General features: G+C 34.6%; 1 protein-coding gene and 1 long non-coding RNA gene across 3 annotated transcripts; one reads left to right on the top strand and one right to left on the bottom strand.

Moving 5' to 3' along the window:
* Positions 1193-9709, top strand: LOC18590773 (E3 UFM1-protein ligase 1 homolog). 2 transcript variants are annotated; one of them, XM_018128107.1, is made up of 21 exons: positions 1193-1499; positions 1848-2159; positions 2245-2511; positions 3025-3072; positions 3858-3923; positions 4041-4144; positions 4921-5014; positions 5102-5158; positions 5923-6349; positions 6466-6620; positions 6774-6839; positions 6923-6991; positions 7089-7181; positions 7273-7338; positions 7557-7603; positions 7725-7788; positions 8234-8311; positions 8398-8460; positions 8918-9010; positions 9270-9412; positions 9504-9709. In XM_018128107.1, the coding sequence occupies exons 1-20, from the start codon at positions 1326-1328 to the stop codon at positions 9369-9371; spliced, it is 2445 nt and encodes an 814-aa protein (XP_017983596.1). In that variant the 5' UTR covers positions 1193-1325; the 3' UTR covers positions 9372-9412; positions 9504-9709. The 2 variants fall into 2 exon arrangements, with proteins under 2 accessions (XP_017983596.1, XP_017983595.1); XM_018128106.1 differs by having other exon boundaries at positions 9270-9709.
* On the bottom strand, positions 9655-10212 carry LOC108663489. The gene is made up of 2 exons (XR_001929575.1): positions 10089-10212; positions 9655-10039 (listed from the first exon to the last, which is right to left on the bottom strand). It is a non-coding gene; the product is annotated as an uncharacterized LOC108663489 (long non-coding RNA).

The raw sequence follows: 12812 nt of genomic DNA on the forward strand, positions 1-12812 counted from the left end.
GGACACTGGCCTTCCACTAGAAATCGCAAGAAAATGTGGACAAATTTGATTATGGGAAGCTACTAGATTGGTTGATGACTTGGGGATGGGCCATTCAAATGGAAAGTTCAGATCATAAGGATAAATTTTGACAACTCAAATCAAATCAAATCAACAAAGAATAGAGCAAAAGGGACAAGGCTTGAAAGATTATGCATGGGATGCCTACAAAGAGGAATACAAAAATGGACATGGCTGCTTTTTTTGCTTTGGCTGAATGCTGAAGCCTAGAATTTTGGCAAATATGCATGGGGGGAAACAGGCCAAACATAAGTGGACTTTCTAACCATTTATGAGTGGAACCCATTGTGCATTTAGCATTGGTAAAACTTGTTGGATTGTTGGGTGGCTTTTTCTCCCTATACACAATGATTAAATCATATTTTGCTTAGATTATTTTATAAACATATTTAAAAATTAAAATAATAAAAAATAAAGTTACAAACATACTATTTTTATTTTTTTATTTTTACATAAAGAATATTGTGTTGAATCAAATTCTTGTATTTTTATATTAGGTCAAATAAACTTTTATGAACAATAATAAATTAATTGTCATTAATCAAAATATTACTTGTCAATTTAGACTCATGTGAGATTGACATGACATTAACGTGAAGGGAAAAAATATTATATGACCATATCATTATACCACATTAGTATATCACGTTCAATATGCCATATCAACACTATATAACATAAAATGACAAATAACATTTTGATTAATAATAATTAATCAACTATTAGTTATAAAGATTTATTTAGTTAAAAATAAAAGTATAATAGTTTGATTAAACGTAATAAAAGAACAAGAGATTATTTGAATTTTTTTAAATAATTCATGAGAGTTTTTTTAAGTATTATGCATTATTTTTACTTGATACCAAAATAATAAAAAAATTTGTATAAACTCATTTTTTTAAAAAAAAAATAAAAAGGTTAAAATGGGCCTCCAGAGTCGAGACTGGTTCAGATCAGAGGGGCCCAATAAGTTTCACTTAGGCTTTCTTTAAGGCCCAAAAAGCTTCCGTAGGAAACCCGTTCCTAAAATCAGCTTCAGACTTTCAGTCTCTCTGACTCCGAGGCTCTCTCTGTCTCTCTGTCTCTCTCTCTCTCTCCTTATTTTCGTGCCAAACTGAAAATTTTCTTCTCATTTTCGTTTCTTTTCTTCTATTTTCTGTTTGTATATAAAACGTCGAAAAGGAAGGAAAAATATTAAAAAAATATAAAAGCCTAAAAAACAGTTGATCTTCGTTAGCGATTGGAATTTGGAATAGGAAACAGAGATGGATGATGAATTGCTGGAATTGCAGAGACAATTCGAGTTCGCACAGCAGGCGAAATCGAGCATCCGGTTATCCGAACGAAACGTCGTCGAATTGGTCCAAAAGCTCCACGAGCTTCGAATCATTGATTTCGAACTCCTCCACACTGTTTCCGGCAAAGAATTCATCACTCCGGTATTGCTCTCTCTATCTCTTCTGTTTGGTTACGGAGAAAATATGAAGGAAAATGATAATAAGAAAACGCATTTGGATTTTTGACGTGCTGATGATTTTTTATTTTGGAATCGTAATATGAGTATTAGCAGCAGTTTGGTTCTCATGAAAATGATGATAGCCAAATGCACTTGATTCCTTCTGGATTGTTATATAAGTTTTAACGGCTGATTGGTTCCCACGAAACCGAAGGAAAACTCGTTGGCTGCGTGTTTAATATCATTTTATTGCTTTGCAATGTAATATTGGATTTGTTACATGTGAGTTTTAATTTGAATTTTATGGTTGCGATGATCTATGGTCTTGTAGGAGCAATTGAGGCATGAAATTGCTGAGGAGGTGAAGAAATTAGGTCGTGTTTCTTTGATTGATCTTGCAGATACTACTGGGGTGGATTTATATCATGTTGAGAAGCAAGCTCAGTATGTAGTTTCAGAGGATCCAGGGCTTATGTTAATCCAAGGAGAAATAATATCGCAATCTTATTGGGATTCTGTAGCTGAAGAAATCAATGAGAGGTTGCAGGAATGCAGTCAAATTGCTTTGGCTGAGCTGGCTGCACAGTTACATGTTGGCTCTGAGTTGGTGGCATCTGTCTTGGAGCCTCGCCTTGGGACTATGGTATCTTATTTTCCTAGTTTTTACGTTTTTGATTTTGGAAACTAGAGGAAGAACTGTTATGACAGTTTTATTTTTGGTCTGTTAGGTGAAAGGTAGGCTTGAAGGTGGGCAATTGTACACCCCAGCATATGTAGCTCGCGTTAGTGCCATGGTTCGTGGTGCATCTAGAGGTATTACAGTTCCAACAAATTTGTCTGTTTTGTGGAGCACTTTGCAGCAGCTTTTGCAAGAAATGGAAGGAGCCACAGGTGTAGCAGTTGAAGGTTCATTCTTCCAATCCCTTTTTAATGGGCTAGTGAAGGAAGGCGAGGTTCTCGGAACACTTCGTGCTGGACTTCATTGGACTCCAACTGTATGTGACATGATCTTTTTACTGTCTGATTTTTGTCTGGATTCACATCCTAGAATGAACAAATTCTGATGGCTATCAAATTCCTCATTGATAGTACTTTGTAGCCTAGTTGTGATTTTGTTTGTGAAGGATCATAATCAGTTGTGAAAACATTTTGTAATCTAGACTAAGTGGCAGTTTGTAGCCTAACGTTACATCATAAAAGGCAGCTTCTTACTGTTTTCTCAAGGTATCAATTTGAATATAAGAATTGAATGATTTTATCTGCAAGATAATTATTATTTAATGAATTTTTTCAATGCTCAAGTTAAATATTTCTAGTCTTTCAATGGGTTCAATTCTTTTTTCTTTTTCCTGGTAAACTCTGAAAAAAAAAACTAAAGAAATTGGGAGATAAGAGTGCAGAAATAGGGGAATATGGGGAGGTCACAAGTTTATCTTCTGATGAAATTCAAGTTAATTTATAACGTCCTCCTTTTCATTTTTTTAATACTTAGTGTGATCATGCAACAGGTTTTTGCTATTGCTCAAAAGGAATGTGTCGATTCGTTCTTCTCGCAGGTTTGTAACCTTACTCTCTGAATTTATTTGTCATGTTTTGATGTTCAGATGCCTATACAGAGGTATTCCGTGCATCTCATATGACATATCTCTCAAAGTTGTCCATTCATATAGTTTTGTGATGGTTTTATTCTAAATGTTTATTCTGTCCCTCTTCCCACAAAGTCTGTTGTTTTCGTGATCTATAGCTGTATACAATGTATAATGCTCTATCGTTTGTATGGTCTTTCACTAATTTTATAGCAACTTGAAGATTGTATATTACTTACTACCTTGAAGTCAAACAAATATTTAGACCTTGCAGTTTACTACCATTTTGTGTCTTTGGGCCTGTAAGTAAACATATATCTACTAATACCATGAAACTGTTGTTTTCATGATCTATAGCTGTATACAATCTATAAGGTATATTGTTTATATGGTCTTGGACTAATTTTATACCAAGTTAACTTAAAGATCTTCATATTACTTATTAACTTGAAGATTTTCATATACTACCTTGAAGTCAAACAAATTTTAGACCTTGTAGTTTACTACAATTTTGTGTCTATGGACATGTAAGTAAAAACAAATCTACTTATGTTACAGCACACACATCTGTATTTGTTGAAAATTTCATTAATATTTCCAGATTATTAATTGTCATTGCACATAATCTTTAGTTATGGCATATTTGAAAATGTCACTGAATATTATTACTGATTATGTTTTCTTTGCTTGTTAGATAAACATTTTTTAAGTATTGCTTGTGTTTATATTCATCATTGTTTCCCTTTTGCTTACAGAATTCCTTTATCAGCTATGATGCTCTGCAGAAACTTGGTATTTCCCAGCCCATCCAGTTCTTGCAGGTAATTTATTGCATTGAACTATTAAGACAAGGAACAGTTTGTGCAGTAATTATGTCACATTTGATGATTTTATATGGTTTTTATTTAATTAAAATTTGGTTGTATGCTCCAATGTAGTCCAGATATCCTGAAGGCATACCTCTAGTTACAGCATTTGTTCACCCTTCACTGACTGAGATGTTGGATGCTGCTATTGAAGATGCAATTGAACATGGTAGCTGGTAAGGACTACAAATAAGTTTTCACTAATCATTGCCCATTTATTTTTTCACTTTATGGTATTTAACTTATTCTCTTATTCTAAGATGGAAAATTTGAGGATACTAATTGTTCATGAAGTTTTGAGTTCTTGTACCATAATCATAATGGACTAGGAAAACATAACCATCAACTGCTATTTGTCTCTGTAGTTCCTTGTCTTGAGACCTCCTCTCATTTGTCAATTATTGTAAGCATTATTAGAAATTGAATAATCAGAATATAAAAACTGGAGTCATCTCCTAGTCCTGGTCTCTTTCTAAGCAAGGTTCTATAAGGGGTGATCATGGAATAAGCTATACCTTTATTTTGGTAATGCCAAGATATATATGTTTTTTCATTAATTTGTTTCACCAGCATTTCAGTAAATAGTGTGTATTAGTTTTGATTTTTTTGACTCTTTCTGTGAACCACTGACCACTCTGGCTTCGTGATCGGTCATTCTGCTTTTACAATAGAGAATTGGCTGATGATAATTACTTCATGTTGTTATTTTTTCTCTACTGGATTATGGTGGAAAGTTGGTGACCAAAATATGGTTGTGATTGCTGGTTGATTGAGTTCTTCATCCATTTAACTGTTCTTCATATTCTGGAATATACTTCTTGCAGATGACATTTAGATTTACATAAAGAATGTTTGTGAAGTTTTTCAGTGTTATCTTATTGCATTATGTGCGTCGAGGTTGTTGTTCTTTTTGTTTTCTTTTTCCCTGGTCTAATGGGATTGAAAACTGCAGGCTTGATTCTCTTTCTGTATTGCCCACATCGTTTGGATCCCAAGATGCATATAAGATTGTGTCTGTTTGTCCTTCTCTTCAGTCAGCGCTCAAGGTAACTTGTTGTCCCTTCTGTGTTTGATCATGTACTTCATGTTTATTATATTTATTACATGGAGATTTGTTTTATGTTTCTTGTCAGGCTAAGAAGGTACTCATCATGGGGGATTCCTATATATTTAGCAGCAGCTTTGTGAAGGTAGGACTTTTGAGATGAATTGTATTAAGTTGTTCAGATTAGTTATTGGTATTAGTCTTTAGAAACACTTTTCACCCCTGCCCTAAATTATAATATCAAAAGGAATTACTGTATCTGCATACAATGTAAGCCTACCTATATTTATTCCAACATGAAGTTTCTGAGTGGGGCTGGCATATTAGGTCAGATCAATGCAGTTTGCCAGCTATGATTACCAATGAAAAACAAGGCAACGAGGAGTCAGAGATGTTAGTTTGGTCACTAATTATAGTTTTAGTTATGATGTCTTGCATGGAAGCCAAATTTGAACAGCAGCCACCTGATTTAATGCAAATTTATGGAGAAAGAGGAAAACTAGTTTTATCAGTTGAATCCTCAGGATGGAAATCTTTTTGTGTTTTCAGGTTTAATATGTTATGGCTGAAATAAATGTCTTTCCTTAAGGGTCCATGATCGCACACAACGGGATGTTGACATGTTCACTTATTTACTCTTCAAGGCTTAACTTCTCAAATAACCTATCCTCTGCAATTTTGGGACTTTTGTTTTCTATTTTTAAGTTTTATTTTTCCTCCTTTTTCAGGCTAACTCTTCTTAGCCAGATTTGACACCCAACAGCCAATGCCTAACCTTCTCTTCCCTCTCCATTTCTTTGCTTTTTAACATTATAGGTTTGGATGCTTCAGTACTATTGAAGTATGTCTGCATTTATATTATGCCCTCTTTGATTTTGGTGCTCACAACTTTGTCTCTTTGTTGGTTAGGATGTCTATGATCGTTTGGAGAAAGAGATGGAAACCTTTAGCCACTCAGGGTCCTCCGCTAACATGCTGGGTGATGATTCGCATCTGGTTAAGGAAGCTAAAGCCAGACAAGATTTAAGCCCATTTGAAACTGGTAGTGAGAGTGGCAACAGCAAACGTGGTACCGAGAAAGGATCTAAGAAGAAAAAGGGCGAATCCTCTGTGACAAAAACAGTGTCAGCTGAAGGTGATTCAGAAAATGAGGATTACATCCCCACCAAATCTAAGAAAAACCAGAAGAAACGCAAGGATACGTCTTCCTCTCAAGTTTCAGATTCAAGAAAAGGAGCTAAGAAAGATTCAATTAAACCACAAGAGGAAATTGTGCCTTCAGAAGAATGGTTAATGCAAAAGCTCATGGTCCTGGTTCCTGATTTTGAAGAACAAGGTCTATCAACTTCTAACTTTAAGGTTTTTTTTTTGTACTCGATCAATTAGCTGCTTAGGTGTGGCTTTTCTATCTAACTTTTGATATATTTGGTCATTTGGTGGTCTATTTGTCAGGTGTTGATGATCCTCAAACAATTCTTAAACATCTGGCTGACTATTTAAGACCTATGCTTATAAATTATTGGAAGGACAGGAGAAAGGCATTGTTTACAGAAAATGTGGAGAAAATGAAACGTTTGCTCGACAATTTGCAAAGGAAACTTGATGAGGTTGGCATGGTTGCAGTTGCTGTTTTGTTTTTGGTTGTTTTTTTTACCTAGCATTCTGTAACCATGTCTCTTGAAAATGTTGTTAATTTTCATGTTTGGTACCTTCAGTTAACTAAACTGCCTCCTCTCTCTACAATTGTTGTCTTGTGGCAGTCTTTCTTAAATATGCAGCTTTACGCGAAGGCATTAGATTTGTTTGAAGATGACCAATCCACTTCTGTAAGTTCTTCCTACGGTAGTTGATCTTCGGAGAGGTTGCTTTGTGATGAAATGGGCTATGAAAGGCTTTCTCTGTTTTATAGGTTACTTTGCACAGGCACTTACTTAGAACTGTTGCCACTTCAATCGCTGATATGCTTTTCCAAAACCTGGTAGAACTTATGTACTGGTCTTATTTTATTTTGCTTTCTATGGTTCTATTCTGATGATAAGAAAGTATGTCTAATGGTATGTGATTCATCTTTGTAGGATGTGCACAACAAATTAAAAAATGGAGCTCAAGTTGAAGATTCTCAAAGTTCAGAAGGCATTTCACTTAGCCCTGGTGAAAGGACAGCTATCGTATGAAACGATTTATTACCCATTTATTTTTTATGACATGAAAAATGCTCAGTAGCCAGTAGTTTTGATATATTGCCTTTTGCTTGTTCAGGCGAAGAGCTTTCCGGGATCTCAGTCAAAAAGGGCTCTTGCAGTGGTTGAAGCTTTGGAAGGGAAGGTCTGTTCTTGTTTGTTAAAACATGAATTATGAGGATTTACCTGATTATAAATCACTTTGACAAACAAGTTAAGAAAAACATCATGTTCTTGTTCCTCTTAACTTGTGATATCTCCGTGATGGTTAATAGATTGCAGATACTCTCCATGTATTGCTTCTTACTATATTTTTTTAGATATACTTCCTTGAATACTAACTTGAGACATTGTATGCATCAGCGGGTGGAGACATTCATGGCCGCACTGAGAGACCTGGCTGAGGAGAGGTTGTGTCCTTTCTATTAAACTCTCTGTGGCATCTTTGGGGGCTTTGGGCAATTTTTTCCCTTGAAGTTAGCAATTATGTTGATTATGCATAAATTAACATTTTGTCTTCCATTTTTACAGTGGGTTACTCCTGAAAAAGCTTGACAAAAAATTGGAAAGAACTCTTTTGCATTCATACCGCAAGGTATGCCTGCTATTATCCTTTGCACAAATGTTGATATTGCTTACTCTACTTGATTATGTTGATTTGTGAAAAAAAAAAAAAAAACTTATATTGTGTCCATATTGTTGCAAGACCTGTATGTTAAAACTTTGCAGCAATATTATCAGGTTGGGGTGGTATGTCAAGGCATGTCAGTACACAATTCTCTTTTGTTGCTATTAAAATTCAAGGTTGCACTTGGACTCAATGGCTTTTTCTACTAGCTCATAGCATGATCAATCTTTCAATATGTTTGTGTTTGTCAAAATCTTCTCTTAATGGTTTCTGTCCTAGTATACTATGGCTGAGTTAGAGAGATGGCAGATCCTTCTTTTTCTAGATGTTGGATGTAGAACTTAATAGAAAGCATAAAGTGGCTCTATGACAGATCTTCTCATGTGCATGGTCCTTGTTTTGTTGTTTTCAGGAGTTGACTTCTCAAGTTTCTGCTGAAACTGACCCAGTTTTACTTCTGCCAAAAGTTGTTTCTCTACTTTATATAAAGGTCAGTAAATATAATACCTAATCACCTACTTTTGAATGCATTGTTTTCATTCGTTTGATCAATGCAAATATGGATTCTATCGATAGGTTCACAGTAGAGCTCTTCAGGCCCCTGGAAGGGCAATCTCTGTTGCTGTAACACGATTGAAGGTATGAAGTTGTAAAGCTGTTCTTTGCATGTATGTTCTTTTTTGCGGTATTTTTCTTGAACTGTGTAAAGATGTTTATACAATATTTATGTCCATTATTGTCTTCAATATGCCTTTTTTTCCATCAGCTTGAACAGTCTAGGATATGTGCAGGACATTCGTAAAATCTAAAAACTTATCTTGTGTTACTGTTGATTCAGTATAACACAAGCTTGTGCGTTAAACACAAACTAGCCAGTGTGTTTTGTATATGATGATTGCAAAATAGAAGGTTGTTATACCTACAATAAAACTGGGTGTAACCAACAGGCAATTACAAAAGAAGGATTCTCTCTTCGTCTAGCAGAAATGCACGCAGGACACACAAAATAACACATAGATAAACTTCTTGATGTCTAAATCATGTTTTGCAACTGTTTCTTATTTTGCATGCCAAACATGTGGCTTGATTGTTTCAGGATAAACTAGATGATTCAGCATACAAGATCTTGACAGATTTCCAAACTGCAACGGTGACACTTTTAGCACTTATGTCTGCTGCAACTGGTGATGTGAGTATAGTTATACAATTCTCTTGATCTTGATTTTAAGCAAAGTGTCATTGGTAATTTGGTAGAAATTTCTGAATGAGTTTTGCTAGTTCACTGGGTGACAGTACTGTTTTCATGTTAAAAAATATCTAGGTTTTGACAATGCATTTCAAGTTTACTTTCGAATTCTTTTCACCTACTTCCATCTTTCCAGTCCTCTTTGTTTTTGTTTTTCCATACTGGTCATTACTCCATGTAATTCCCTTTTCGGTCTTGGCAGGAACAAGACTGTTTGTCTGATAGAATTTTGAGTGAAAAGGAGCTTTTGGGGAGCCAAATGCCGGCACTAAAAGCTTTGGTTTTAGGCTCCTCACAATCTTGAGCTAGGATGGAATCAAATCTCAGAAGGCTAAAGATTGAAAGGTTTTTGCTTCGATAAAATCCCTAGCAGACAGCTGAAGGCTAACATTTTTTCCTGAGGCCAGCCATTCAATATTTATTGTTTCATTGACAGCAATCGGCTTGGCATTTGTTTTCTTCGCACAATCCCTTTTAAGCCAGCTTACTTCCCAATGGGAGCTACTAAGGAAGAGTTGGAATAGTGAAAAAGTTATCCTGCTTTGCAACTTTCTCTCTTTCATTGTATGCAATTTTCTTTGCTCAAAAAGCCTTTTCTCAAGGTATGCTACTGATAACTCATCTAGAATCTTTTATTTTGTATCTTCCTTACTTCATGTCATAAACTTATAATTGGCTTAGAAAACCCCAGGTTCCTGTAATGGTTTGAAGCTCAAATTCGTTAGAACACACTGCAGATGGTGTGTACGGCTGATGAATGAAACACCATTAACCAAAAGAAATGTTCACCAATATTTCTCAGTTCAATGATTAATCAAACTTGTCATGCATAACAAAATATGATAACTCAGTTAAAGGTAGGTATACGAGAATTAAACAAAATATGTTTTGACAGGTAGTAACCTGTCAAACATATTGTGACACCAAGCATTACAGAAGTACCAGTCTCTTCTTAACTCTCTTCTCCTCATACTAGATCTCAGGTTCTGCAAAACTGTCTTTGCACTCTTTCCTTACAAACCTAGATCTCAGGTTCTGCAAAACTGTCTTTGCACTCTTTCCTTACAAGCCTGCCAAGGTGGGAATCCTTTTACCAAAATGTCCTTGAAATTATCTTCCACACTGATGCATACTTTGAATGCCTGTATAAGGTACATGGGACTGGGTGAGGATAGACTGCAGATCAGACTCAAGCTATAAAGATGCAAACGGGATATGGAGGTCACACACACTTCTTAAGTTTTGCCCATAAATCAATTTTCAAAGTGTTCAGTCTGATTCAAAAAATTATCTTTCACGAGAGACATAAGTTTAATCATTAGTCAATTATGAATATTTTCATTAGTTTGATGATTTTGTAATATTTTTCATATAATTTTTATTTTTTATTAATTTTAAAATTTATAATATTATATAAATTATAATTTTTTATTTTTAAATTTTTTTTCCTATTCAAAAAACATCTCTATCTACTTCTTGTCAGCCGATCACCCCAAGTGCGAGATTACAGTTTCGGGAAAAATCTACCACCACTAAATTCTGATGTCCACTTGAAAAATTCCGATTTCTCTGACTATGTTGCACAATGCAGACTTTAGGATCTTATCGAAGTACGCACGAAATCAAAAGTCAATAAAAAATTTAAAATACTCAGAAAGAAAGAGAAAGGGATCAAGTCTCTCAATTGACATGACACACCAGCAAGCATGAAAAATTCTGAAACTTCAGATCTAGAGCTCCAAATCACCCCAATGAATGAAGCAGGCCAAGTATGAGATTTTGCCAACCAGATTGGAATTTCAGATCAATGCTGAGAGTAGAGTATTCTCAACAAAATATAGGCAATGATAAACACCAAATCAGGCAACTTATCTGAGCTGATGTAAATATTTATCCTTAGCATTTGTAAAAATGCTGGCCTAGGGGGCGAGATTCTTAATGGCTTTATGATCTCCCAAGTGCAGTGCTTATTTATTAATCCGAGACAAAAAGTACGGGTATACTAAATGGATGGTAAATAAGAAGAACACAAGTATGAGTTAAATCATATAATTAAGCAAAGATTCGAGTCCCACCATTGGTTTTTTAGTCTATGGCTATTGAGAATCTTGCCCCGTAGGCTAACATTTTTCAGTCTACGACATACTTCTTAGCCATTGTTATATCAATGTAAGTAAAAATCATATGTATCTTTTAATTAAAGCTTTTTTTGTTTAAATAATGTATGAAGAAGTGATAACTTATTGTAAAATTTTTGGCAGTCGTCAAATGTTTGTTTTTTATAATTTTACGAAAATTAAAATAAGACTTTTAAAATGTCGGTGTTTAATGTTTTTTTAATCTTTTAATTTAAATGCTTAAATTAACAAGTATGGAACATTTGTTTATGGAGGAAGTGAAACTAACTAAGAACAAGTGGTAAAGTTCATGAGTTACTTTTATATTTGAGATGTTCTAAAGATCTTGGCTTGGTGGTTTAGATATGAAGATAGTTAAGATGATTTTTTCATAACGTTTCCTTGAAGTACATATGTTTTACTCCTTTGTCTTTCTTTGCTCCTTAAGATTACAGGTGGCACACTATCAACTATCACTATTTTATTACCCATAACTTACGCTCATTACCCAAGTACATGGTCATTTTTTTATATTCTATAAATTGTTCTTTAATTGCTCTTTCATGATAAGCACGTTCTCTCATGATTGAACGCGCTCTCTTAACTATTCCTAAGAAAGTGCTCATGTTCAGTATAAATATGAGAGTCTTGAAGGTCGGAAGGCAATCAGAAATCATTAGAAACTCAACAGAAATTATCTCGAAAGCTCTATTGAAACTCCTCCAAACATTCTCTCTATTAACCATTGGTTACACCCTTTAATGAATTTATCTAATTTTCAAAAAAAAGAAACAAACATCAATTACTGGTATACAAAAAAATTTTCAAAAGTGTTTACAAGTCATAAAAGAAGTTAGTTTTTCTACCATTGAAACACCTAATATGCCTAAAGAGATGCGTGGATAAATGATAGATGAAGATGTCACCATGCTAACTAGAATGACTATAAATTCCAAGAAATGAAGAACAACAGAAAATATAATCCTGAAATGGAATGCCTAATCAAGGAAGTTGGAAGCAACTGTGATCATCAACTTGTTTTTGATCTAGTTAATGAGGCACTTCTTGACACAGCAAATAATTTGTTATTGTTAGTTTTTTCTGAGATTTTAGAAGTTTGCTTGTGAGACAAATAGATTGCTTCCTAATGTAATGGTCCAATTCTAGATTTCTGGGAAAGTTGCCTAATCTAAGGCTGCTATGAGTCAACATATACGGATAAGTAACATGAATCCTTTATCATTTCAGTTCAATGATTTTGCTCTCTTTTTCTCAGTGACCTCCGTGATAATCGCTTTACTGGGGATGTTTCGCAAAGCATAACTAGTGACAAGCAACTAAAATACTTGTAAGCAAGGCCTATAATTTAACACTTAACTCAAATTCAGCCATGGAAAATCCCTGTGATCAAACCTTTTTTTCCACTTTTATTATTTCTTTGCAAGATTCAGAACAAAGGAATGAATCAAGCAAGGGGAGAAAGATTGGCTTTGATAATCAGGTTGATTCTGAGATTACCTATATGTCTAGTATTTGTTATTATCTTTGTTTACTTCTTAGTTTGAAAACTGAAAACACCCGCTCAAGGACACAAGGACAAGTGACAGAAGTGGAGGTAGGCAGAGGAT

The sequence above is a fragment of the Theobroma cacao genome, chromosome 9 (assembly GCF_000208745.1).
Source record: "Theobroma cacao cultivar B97-61/B2 chromosome 9, Criollo_cocoa_genome_V2, whole genome shotgun sequence".
In the NCBI taxonomy this organism is placed as follows: domain Eukaryota; kingdom Viridiplantae; phylum Streptophyta; class Magnoliopsida; order Malvales; family Malvaceae; genus Theobroma; species Theobroma cacao.